This window comes from Fusarium subglutinans (genome assembly GCF_013396075.1).
Source record: "Fusarium subglutinans strain NRRL 66333 chromosome Unknown NRRL66333_c0000047, whole genome shotgun sequence".
In the NCBI taxonomy this organism is placed as follows: domain Eukaryota; kingdom Fungi; phylum Ascomycota; class Sordariomycetes; order Hypocreales; family Nectriaceae; genus Fusarium; species Fusarium subglutinans.
This window is the reverse complement of record NW_023502110.1, coordinates 98,103-110,303: the sequence shown is the minus strand read 5'-3', so window position 1 is coordinate 110,303 and position 12,201 is coordinate 98,103. Positions and strand designations below refer to the sequence as shown.

Here is a 12,201-nt window from a genome sequence, read left to right as displayed (position 1 = left end):
CTGCTTCCCCGTTTTCGTCTTTGTTTCTTCGTTGCATTGAAATACGGGACAAGTGCCGTGAATTCAGCTTGAGCAAGAAACACGTTCCTTCCTTTTTCCTCTCTACAACGACTGGTCACTATTTGCGACTTCCGTCCCCTCCTAAACCGACCTTGACCTATACGCGGACTCTTTGCGACCAGAAAACTCCACTTCAAGGCGTTCAACGAAATAGGGGTGCAGCGTCTACAAGCTAGTCTACCACAGAAATTCTCGGCATCTAATATCTACAATTTTGAAACTGGACTATTCTTGTGAGGAAGCTCGCAGTACAACACCAGAGACGAGACATGTCAGGCTCAGAACCCTTTCCGCTGCTAAACGCGGCAAACGATCAGCTACATCAGCGTCGTCCCGCAGACCAAGCAGATTCCTACGTCAGCAACACCACAGCCACTCAAGACGCCATCAACAACGCCCGGAGGCGACGTAAGAGTAGTCTTTTGGGCGGCGAGATCAGAGGTGACACGGGTGCTCCGGCAATGGCTTCTAGTCGTGCCAGTCTCGAGGCCTCAGATAACCACTCCAATGGTCACGTACGTCACTTTTTCCTTCCCTGCTCTGCTCTACTCTACTCTACTCTACTCTGTTCTGTCCGACAAGAACCACCTGTGCATGCTGCTGTGTACTAACACGTCGATGGAACAGTCCGACGGCCGCAAGCGCCTCTCGAAACGACGCCGTGCTCGTGGCCTCATCGGTCGAGCCAAGCAGACCATGATCAAGCATACTTTCGTCCTCCCTGCCGTCCTCCTCGTCTTCTTCCTCCTTGGATATGCCATCAACCCTACCGAGTCCAACCCTATCCATCACTTCATCTTCTTGTCGTACAAGCTTCCTCAAGATGACCTCAACGAGCCTGCGCAGTATGGAAAGGGACGCTGGGATATTGCCTTTGTTGGTTTCTACATAATTGTCCTCTCCTTCACTCGTGAATTCGTCATGCAGGTGCTCCTGTCACCACTGGCCCGTTACTACAACCTCACCCGCGGTAAGAAGGCCCGTTTCATGGAGCAGGTCTATTCTGCTCTCTACTTCGGTGTCCTTGGTCCCGTTGGTCTCTGGGTCATGAGCCACACTCCTGTGTGGTACTTCAATACTCATGGCATGTACGAGGGCTTCCCTCACCGGACTCATCTTGCACCAGTCAAGTTCTACTATCTGTTTGAGGCCGCGTACTGGGCTCAGCAGGCCATTGTGCTTCTCCTGGGTATGGAGAAGCCTCGCAAGGACTTCAAGGAGCTTGTTGGTCACCATGTTGTCACCCTCGGACTGATTGCCCTGAGTTACCGATTCCACTTCACCTACATTGGTCTGGCAGTCTACGTCACCCACGATATCAGTGACTTCTTTCTCGCTACGTCCAAGACGCTCAACTACATTGATTCTCCCCTTGTCGGACCTTATTTTGGAGTCTTCATGGTTGCTTGGATCTATCTGCGTCACTTCCTTAACTTGAAGATCATTTGGTCTCTTCTCACCGAATTCGAGACCGTTGGCCCCTTTGAGCTCAACTGGGAGACTCAGCAATACAAGTGCCGTATCGCACAGGTCATCACCTTCGCACTCCTCTCGTCCCTCCAGGCCTTGAACTTGTTCTGGCTCTTCTGCATTGTTCGAATTGCTTGGCGATTCCTCAGCCAGAATGATCTCCAGGATGATCGATCTGAGGACGAAGACGATGATGTCGAGGAAGAGGAAGAGATGCCTGCCTCTGCTCTCAAGACCAACGGCAAGGCAAATGGCTTCGCCAACGGACACACCAATGGTCATGCCATCAGCAAGACCCCTGGAGATGCAAAGAAGTAGATGAATTCGCACCTCAGGTTGGCATCTGAAACTAATGGAAGAATGGAAGGGAACTGTTGGAGAAAAGGACTTTGACCTACTTTGTTTCCAGGAAAGTATCGTGAAAACGAAGAGAGGGTTGGTGAGACGAATTAATGGATCAACATCATCTAATGACCACATCGAGCGAGATATGCCACGAAACGGGCGCATAGCTGTATTTCTTCCTCATTTTTTTCTTTTGAGACCACGGAGGCAGCGGGATGGAATGGGAAATGGATGGTAATGGAGTTCAACTGGGAGTGGTTGGACCTCACTGTCGCTTTTGTATCAAACATGCCGGCGTTCCGAGGGAGTCCGAACTAAACGGACTAATTATCTGTTGTGTTGCGGTGGTAGGTTATCTGTCTAGTTGGGCAGCAGACAGCCATACATTCTTCACATGCGTGTGTGCACATGCACATGTTGGCTTGTCGTGTCAACATTGGGAGCCAAGAGGGCTTGATTCAAATGAGGCAGTCGAAATGTCTTTCGACAAACTCGTCGAGCCACTTCGGGAAAGGAGGGTTCCTTACTTATATGTGCAACACTCTCGCTGGCCTCAAGTCACTCACCATCCCCTACCCTACCGCATGCACATCGCCAGAACACCATCTCCCTCGGGCCATGTATTCATCAAGCACCTATATCTTCTTGTACAATCACGCTTGTCACTTTCTATACGAACACATTTAATAATACTACCACTCTGACGCTCGCTACCTCTACTCCCCGACCCGCGTGCTATTCACACTCCTAGCCTCCTTCAGCTAATTTTCGTGTTGGTCGGCATTAGTGAATAGATAGCTTACGTTTTCAGCTAGAAGCCTCAACACGCGTCAACTTGGCGCCTTTTCTTAACATGATCCGGAAACCCGAATACTAACTCGCCTCTCGTGTTGGAGGACATACAACAACAGATCTGACTTATTATGCTAAGCACTCTACGGAGCATGAGGTGGGGATATAGACTAACCCCCAATTCTGCCTCTTATGGATACTCTCCCAGACCCTTAAAAACACCGCATCACGCTGGAGGCGCACGCGTAAGCCGATACGAGCGAGCTCCAATCTCTCCTCCGTACGGTGAGAAAGGCCATGCATGGGAGATAAGTCAGAAATAAAACGTGTACCTATCATTCGCCTGTCTAAGTCGTGGGTAACTCTACTATGTCGCAGTCAGTCCACTTGAATTTCTTAGCGTAGTAGCGAGACTCAAGATGGAGTCTGAAAGAGAATACCTGCACAATGCATGCATGGGCATGCCCCCTTGCCTTGTCCAGCGGGAAGAATGGCAGTTTAAAGTGTACACATCCACTCGGGACAGGGCCTGTATGCATTGCGACATTGATGCAACTTTATATGTGAATACATACATAGCTAGACTATCCGTAGACTACCCTACTCTACGCACACCGTACGCTCAGAATCAAGTAATCGGGCGGCGCAGCACATCACCACAGGAGCAGAATGTGCGACATAGGCATGAGATTCGCGGAGGTTAGCCGCCGGGAGATAGCCATACGCCGCAGACATACAGAGGGCCAGCAACGACTTAGAGGAACCGAGTCTCGGATGCCCCCTACCATTTCCTAATGGCGTCAAAATATATTTCCTTTCAGGGGTCAATACGCTTGTTCCCCCCCCCCCCTCTCGCCCCTCGCCGTGGATCCGTCATCCGGGGTCGCGGGTCCGTCAAGTGGAGTCAATTCTGCCGAGCACAGCCTCAATGTAACGGAACGGAGAACGGTCCGTAAAACACGACAACATCACATTTCCTCAAACGCTTACACGCTCGAAACGAGTTGAAACACGTCGTGGTAACTGTCTTGTCACACATATTCCGGCATACAACGACACGTGGAGATACCAAAGCGAATCACTAACCAAGAGCTAGAAAGAACACAAAGACTTCATTCAATTACGCGCCTGCTATGTATGCTATGCTATGCTACCTAGTCCATACTTCAATATGCTTGACTCGGGTGAAATACCCTGCATTACATACTTTGTTGGGCCCCGAAATAGACATGACTCAGCTTGTTGTCTTCTGTCGAACAGTGTCCCTGCCTCCTCATCCAGAGATTTTAGACCATCGAATGTAAGATAGCAAGAGGTCATTATTTTCTCCTCGTCCTAAGTAGCAACCATTCACCCGCCGCCCCATTCTTGAAAGGGCCAGTCGATTCACAACCGTTTCCCCCCGCATGAGCGGTCTGTTTGTCTAAAAGACCTAGAAGTCTCCTGTGTAAAGACCTTGCATCTCTCAACCACTCATTTGCATCCTTTTCTGAAGATGTCAGATGTGCAATTTCGCATGCTGTGTCGAGAGCGTCGAGCCGGTCGTCGCAGCTAAGAGAAATTCCGATCAATCCATATGCCCCTTATATTCGGCCTAAGCCGTGTCCCATTTCAAAAGCAAATCGTGATATCCGTAAACGCCTGCATATGTACCCTGCCATGACAATTACTGTGCTATATAGCACGTTACAACACAAACGTTTGACTGCATTACCCCCCTTTCCTATTGCCTTGTTGATAAGGTTAAAAATATTCACTCGAGTGCCTCGATGTAGGCTGTTTCGAGATGATTAGTCGGACTCCGATAATCCGATGCATTAAACACTAGAAGCAAAACGCCTCAACACCGATCCGATGCAATCTTGATGCCGAACCTATGGGTGAAACGTCGTAGGCGGAGATGGCGCTTCGTAAGCCAAGTAGATAAAATGATAGCGTGGAAGAGTTGTGGTGAGAATTAAGTTAGAGGGTAGCTTCGTCAATCCCCGATGGTGAAGATGACACGGCGATTGACAGTAAAAGGTTGTGTATATTGGCGAAACACTGGGGTGCTGAGACGTGAAGCGATGGCTTACTTCCGCTCCATCGAGTGCTCCTCGCTGTGGCTCGACTCTGCGTCGGAGCATGACGAAGAGGATGTGTGTGTATCATCCTCATGGCCTTGTGAACCTGAGCCGGATATGCTTCCTGAGGATCCCAGACCGTTGTAGCTGTCAATAGCACCGTCTGAATTCCTTTTTGGTCCCATTTTAGCCTTACGAAGGGCCCTGGCAGCTTTCAACTGCGCTTCACGAGCCACGTTCAGGGCTCGCTCGGCTCGGATTTGCTTCTCCCACATGGAGGCATATCGCCCCTTCGCGGCCAAGAGTTCTTCATGAGTTCCCTTCTCAACAATTGTTCCGGAGTTAAGAACAATGATTTGATCGGCGTGTGTGATCGTTGATAATCGATGTCTGAATCGATGTTAGTAAGAAAGTTGTGGAAGCTATGGAGCGGTTACATACGCAATGATGAGCAAAGTTCGGCCCTGCCCAATGTTCCACACATTATCTTGAATCTCCTGCTCAGTATGGGAGTCTAGTGCTGATGTGGCCTCGTCCAGCATGATGACACGAGGGTCCTTGAGAATTGTTCGTGCAATGGCGACTCGCTGCTTTTCGCCACCGCTCAAACGGAGACCCCGCTCGCCGACCTGCGTGCTGTATTGATCTGGAAATGATAGAATGCGGTCATGAATGCTGGCGGCACGGCATGCTTCATAAACCTCTTCGTCTGTGGCGGAGGGTCTTGCATACTTAAGGTTGTACATCAAGGTCTCATTGAAAAGCGTTGTGTCCTGGGGAACGACACCAATCTTCTCTCTGACTGAGTTGATGGTTAGATCCTTGACATTCTTCCCGTCCAACTCGATCGATCCTTCATCGCAGTCGTAATAACGGAACATGTGGCGAAACAAGGTAGACTTGCCTCCACCTGACTCGCCCACAAACGCTGTTGTGGTGCCAGGCAGACATTCGAAGGAAATGTTGCGTAGCGCGGGTTTTCGTCGGTCATAGGAGAAGCTAACATTGTTCCAACGCACATGACCTTGGAAGTCCTTACCCAGAGGGACAGCATGGGGCGTATCCACTACCGTTGGCTGGATCTTGAAAAGCTCAAGTAATCTCTCACCTGAGATCATCGCCTGCTGTACGGTCCGGTAAAAAGTACCAAAAAAGTTCAGGGGACCCTGTAGTTGTGTCAAGTATGAGACTACCATGAACCAGTCACCAGTGGTGCGACGATCCATACCCATGGCGACTTGCCAGCCACAGACCAAGGCAGCGATGATCCTACCGAGGTTGAAAACAACGGTTTGGCAAATATTCATCATCATCATGCCCATCTGAACCTTTGCCTCAGCATTTTGAAACACTGCAACCTTGCCTTGGTACCGTCTGGACTCGAAATCTTCGGCGTTGAAGTATTTGACTGTTTCGTAACTAGAGATTGAGTCGTTCTTTACTGCTTCCTCTTCGCGGTCGGCGTTGGTCATTTCACGACGCTGATCCGCTCGAGTGGAAGCCATCTTGATCGTCATGTAGAGATACCAACAAGTATCAACCAGGTTAATCTCAGCGTACAGTGGGCCGTAATAATAGTAGAAAACCGAGATTGCGAGGAAAAGATCGAAAAGCATGGGGAAAACCTGGAAGGTTACTTGCTCAAGAAATTGGTTAATGGAAGAACCTTTGTTGAGTGCTGATAGGACCTCCCCAGTGCGCTTAGAGAGGTGGAAATCGAGACTCAGAGAGTGTACGTGGTTGAAAGCGGCTGTCGTTAGTCCCCGATACGAATATTGTGAGACGGGAATCCAAAGAATTGATCTCAACGATCCCAGAAGTCCAGATTGACCTTGAAGAATCCACAAGAGTCCAAGGATCAAAAAGTCTTTCAATGGGAAGTTGTCCATTGAAAGGCGTTCGCCATTTTTAACATCTTTGATCACCTCCTCGAGATCATCTACCACTTGTTTGACTGCCATCGGAACAGCTACGTTGACCAAACGCTGTAGCATCACCAAGATGAAACAGATGAGAACATTTATCTGAAGTCTGACAGAGTCCTTGGGCCAGAGGTAAGGGAAGAAAAGTGAGTACCCCTTAAGATACTCCCACCACGTCTTGTGTGGTAGCTTCTCGGGTCGATAGAAGGCAGCGGGTTCTTCCTTTTTAGGGAAATTTGGTGTCTTGTGTGCGTTTGACATCGTTCTACCGCGCCCACGGCGACCATTGGTATCACGACCATTAGGAATCTGGCCGTTGACCGCTTGACCATTAGTATCATACGACCGGCGGTTTCCGTTAAGTAGTGGTGTTGACTCGGCTGGGTTGGCTTCCTCGGCTTTCTTCTCGTCAGTGTCACGAGCTTTGCGAATCCACGCCAAGCTAAAGACTCCGATCAAGGCAAGTAGATGGAGTATTCGAACGAAATAGAGGACGAGGTCGATCTTCGTCCAGTAATCTACACAGTTTCCTTCCTTGTCTGAGCCGCTGTTTTTAACAGAGCGGAAGAAGTGGCAATCGAAAGCCGCAACTGCAGTTGTAGAAAACATGATGATCTCGCCAATGAAGCCCAAGATCCAGATAATGAAGTGAACAATATTAGGACCCTTACGCCAGTCGAAAAGCGAGATGAGGATATAAAGATAGAAGAAAAGGGACCCGGTAACATGGACCTATGCGAAAAAGTGTCAGTTGTAGTTACGATGACTCTCTCGACGGCTAGAGGGGTAGGTATTTCACATACAACACTCCATTCACCAGCCCATGGCAACCCCTCGTTGGACCATTGGTAAGGATCTTCATACCAGAAAGCATGATAGAACATGAATCCAGCGCTGCCCACATAGGTCATGAAGACAACAAAGGCGAGGTAACGAAAAACATTTTTTGCGGTACGGCCAAAACCCGGGCCGATCTTGCGGTCACCATCGCCTCGGGCTCGCTTCCTCTTGGTTATGGGTAATGGCTTGCCTCCAGGTCCTTTGACGGTAGGCTGAACCAGGTCTTCTTGCTTCTTGGAATTCACGACGCTGTACCAAGCGGCGCAAGATATGAATGCTGTAAGTAGGATGAGGGCGTAGAGGTATTGCGTTTTGCGCAAGATATAATCGGCCAGAGGCAGATCATCACGGCCTGCGCCGCGGGGGGGGATGATCGCGGTGTCGTCGGTGGCAGCCATGATGGCGGACTAGAATAGTTGTGAGCGTCGTTCGGTGTCAAAGAGCGGCTAGCTCATATGTGAACTATTGAATCCGAGAAATAGGACGACGTCGATAGAGGAAGGGAAAGGCCTTCACCGCGGACAAAGCATCGCCCTGCCCGTGGCAATTGACGGGACAGAGGGGCCGATAAACGAGTGAGTGGCGGGGAGACTGCGGAGAGGCACGAGTTGAAGATGTTGAAGGGTTAAAAGAGAGACTCGAGACTCGAAAGACGAGTGCGGTCTAAGTCTTGTCCTTGTCCTGCTTTCTTTGCTTTGAGCCGAACCTACGACTCAAGCAGGTGCCACTACCAGTGCAGGTGCAAGTGCAAGTGCAAGTGCAAGCGCAAATGCAAGTGCAGGGTGCAGGGGGGGGGGGAAGGTGCAAGGTGCCGGGGGCAGGATGCCGGACGCCAGGTGCCAGGTGCAGCAGGGCAGGTGCCCACCTGTACAGATTTGGGCAAGCGCAACTCCGACGAGCATCCATTCGCTCGCAGCGCCAGTCCAGGACAAGCAACCGGTGATGGATGGAAATGGGTGTTGAAGTGCCCCGGTTTCCGCAGGGTGTGCACTCTAATACTGCAGCACAAGCTAAGAGCACCTCAAATCTGAAGCAAGCAATGCTTTGAACGGTCGGTAGTGGATGATTGAGTGAGTGAGTGAGTGCGTGGATGTAGTGAGCGCAGGGCGACACCATCACATCAGCTCAGCTCAGTAGGGATGGATGATAGATGCCCTATTCAGCACACCCTAAGCCCTTCCATCCCTCCAGCTAACTACGACATCGGTCGTCAATTGCCCCTCTATCGGGTCCCCAGCACCAGCCCAGCTTTTAACTAGCAACATGGAAAACCAGCCAGTGGAAGGCAGTGAAGGCCAGGTGCCAGCAGCAGTGCGTATTCAGGCCTTTTGCTTCAGTGTTTGGGGCCCTTTGGTGGGGCAGCTGACTTGGCTAAGTGGCGAAAGCCACCCCGAAGATTGCCCTCCCGTCGGGATGCTCTCTTCTGGCCCGTCGAATGAATGATTGAGATGGAGAGGTGATGAAGGTACGGAAAAAGAATAGTGAATAACGGGTACGCACCTATTAGGTCAAACACAAGCACTGCACAGTGAACCAGCTTGAATTTGAATTCGCTGTCGTAATTCAAAGGGTCCAAGGGTCCTCTACTCTGCGTAATCAGAGTTGGGAACTAATAGCGAGAGTCTGTATGTATATTTCTTGTTTTTATAAGATAGATAGATAGTATGAGGACTGAGAGGTTCCCTGTTGAGGTGTATTTACTCAAACAACTAAATGCACGATAGCAATTCGTTTTTAAAATACTCGTTACTGTGACAGCTTCTGTTATGGACTGTATTGTATGTCCAGTCAGTTTAATATTGTTTTCAAGATTGGATTGCGCGGGCGCCGCCGGTGGGCGTTGCTGGATCGTTGCTAGATCGTTTGTGGCTCGATCGATAACTCGCTTGTTGCTGCTGGCTTTCACTAATTCTAGACCATGGGAACGGAAACTGAGAGCGGGTTTGGCTATAGAAGAAGCAGCTCACATCATATTCGGTGACTACAACATAGACTCAGTAGGCCTCCTGGCCCATCTTGCTCCTCTTATTCCTGTTCTCGTGCTTCCCTTTCACTATCAACTTTGCTCAACCACAAACAACGCCTCTCTTCTAGGCCCTCTGAGCCTCCCGGCGTTCTCCTAGAGGTGGGTACACGCCTCAGGCCTGGGACACTCTGTGGTCCGGCGACACGCCTCTAGCCTCTAGCACACGCCTCTCTCGACCTGGCACGCTCCCACACACACGCCTTCAACAGTGTACCCAGAAGCAGCTAGGGTAGGGTGGAGCGTCCCTTTTGGTGGAGAGAATCTTGGGAAGAGGGTCCTCTTTGTGTCCTTTCTGGGGGGCGGTGGTTCTTGGCTTGGATTCCACGCTTTTATCCTCACGTTGTTCTTGTCTTTGGGTCCGTTGCCTACCTGGAACGGGTTTATCTGAGCGACGGAAACTCGAGTTCAATGCTTGTCTCATTGACCTGACGGGGTCTGTGTATTGTTCTATGCCAAGAGCGTGAATCACTATGAAAGAATGGCAAAGATGATAGATACATGATCCGCAGACTCGGCGCTTTGGGCATTGACAGACCTGACCTGATACCTTATAACGCTGGTGCCGCGGGAGCAGTCGGGATCGAAACGAATGGCAAACTCAACATATAGAGAGGCGGCGTTATTACTAGGACGCGACTCGGGCGTTCAACAATTGATATCTATCTATTATTATACATTATTATATGTATGTACTGCAGAACCCATGCACTGACTGGCTAAGCTGTTGTTTTGCGTGGGTCAATCATGAAGCTCGGCTTCGAATGACACGACATGTGCCTGTCGATGATTGCGTGTAAAGCACACAACTAACAGCAAAGCTTGACGTTCATTGACACTGCAAGGGATGAATATTCTCTGTTCTTTTTTAGGGAAACGGGTCCAATACAACTTCACTTCACCTACACCTTGTCTAGTATGGTTCCGCTTCAGGTGAGATCGGGGATTGTTTGACCAACAGCCAGGTTCCCCCAGATGGCAGGACAAGGTTAGTCAATAAGAATAGAAGTCAAACAATGACAGGGAAATTGGAATTCATCATCATCAAGACATATCGCCGGGTATTTTGTTAGTAGTACGGTTGTTCTGCGAACAACGAACTGAGCTGCCCAGCAAGCAAAGTGATGAGATATACATACAAAAATAGTCATGATGTTCGGCCAAAACACTCTATTTCAATTTGAGTTCCCCTATTGGTTTAAGGGGTATCGTGATAGCGCACCACCTCAGCCTTGAAGATGTCCCAATTTAGACTATGTGTAAACAAAGTCAGCACCAGTCCTATCCAATCCATTCCAACCAATCCATCCCGTCCCAACCCTCTCTGTTCCCTTGTAAAGTTTCGATAATCCGTTGCACTGACCGGACGGAACGCCGCCCAGCGGCTGATGGTGTTGGTTTGTGCGCTTCGGTAGACTACATACAGTAGTCATCCGCTTTACGCTGTTGTACATATCATGGACTCAATTGTTGCTTTTTGGCGCACAACGAAATGACTATGCAGTCCAATGGCAAACCAAGGAAACGAATCCGCATGGGACGTGCCATGTTGATTTGTGAAAGCAAACCAGGAATTCAGAAGACTTGCATGGCTAGTCGTCTAATCGGTTTGATTAAGCGGTGTGTATGTCTCCGTCTTTGTGTCAATAATCATGAATTTCTCTCTCTTCCTAGTGACTTGACGCCTGCTTCTGATTGCTTCACGAAATCCATACATACATGTCTCATCAGCGATCGCATCCAGAACTTTGGTGTGAACTGTCAGGCCGTGTAAGTGGTCACGGTGGCTAAGACGATGGCGATAGTGATGATGTAAGTGAGAGCCATGACTTCCATGTTCCGTGCCTTAGCTCAGTGTAATGGTTGCACAGGAACATGTACCCCGTACTGTACCTCCAACACAACCTGCGATTTCGATTGCTGCCGTTCCAAAGAAGAAGCTGTTGGAGACCTCTCCACGCAGGTCGAATGAAGATCAGGTATTGTGCCTGGCAGGGCTTGTAGGCTGCGGGTACGGTATCAAGAGGCTTGCCTAGGCGTCATGACTATGACCCTGGCAAAGCTTTATTGAGTTCAGTTCATCGAATTTTCTACTCGAATATGATCTATTGGGTAGTTACAATCTCTATGTTATGTTATGTGTCTCAGTTCTCTATGCTGGAAATTGACTGGCCAAGTCTTTACTCCATCCCGTGCCCAGCAGTCCTCCACCATCTTGGATCCCGACCGCCAGATCCCAGCCCTCACCTTGTCTAGGTAGTCCAGGCATAGATGTGTGTACCTAGATCTGAGCTCCTGACGTAGCTTACTCTGCCCCCTTCCCACTTCCACGGCACCACCTCTACTCCGCCGTCGTCATCCGAGTCAAGTCATATGGGAGGCCGAGTCAGGAGGACGTTTCTCGGCCAGCAACGGGGGAAAGGAGCGGAGAGATCTGGCCGGGCAGATCATCGCTGTTGAGTCTTGGCTCTAGAAGTCATGATGGTGTTCTTATTCCCGAGACAATAATTGCTGAAAAGCCGGGGTCGAAGAGGAGGGGTGGGCTGGTCTCCCGCCATAAAAAGAAAAGTGACAGCCCTCCTTCACTAGCGGGCAGGTCGTACATGCTGTGCTGTCGTGTCTTGTCACAAACTTTAGGCTGCAGATGATTGTCTTTGATCTTTCCCTCATTGCGCCAGCTACAGTA

General features: G+C 49.8%; 2 protein-coding genes across 2 annotated transcripts; one reads left to right on the top strand and one right to left on the bottom strand.

The window, feature by feature from the left end:
• Window positions 1–329: 329 nt before the first annotated feature.
• FSUBG_5095 (acyl dependent ceramide synthase) lies at window positions 330–1,848 on the top strand (the record flags this gene model as incomplete). The annotated part of the gene is made up of 2 exons (XM_036683154.1): window positions 330–575; window positions 688–1,848. The coding sequence occupies 2 exons, from the start codon at window positions 330–332 to the stop codon at window positions 1,846–1,848; spliced, it is 1,407 nt and encodes a 468-aa protein (XP_036539402.1).
• A 2,890-nt stretch (window positions 1,849–4,738) lies between these two features.
• On the bottom strand, window positions 4,739–7,890 carry FSUBG_5094 (vacuolar membrane HMT1 (heavy metal tolerance); the record flags this gene model as incomplete). Its single annotated transcript, XM_036683153.1, has 3 exons — window positions 4,739–5,120; window positions 5,172–7,384; window positions 7,456–7,890. 3 exons carry the CDS (start codon window positions 7,888–7,890, stop codon window positions 4,739–4,741), a joined length of 3,030 nt encoding a protein of 1,009 aa, XP_036539401.1.
• Between the last annotated feature and the right edge of the window lie 4,311 nt (window positions 7,891–12,201).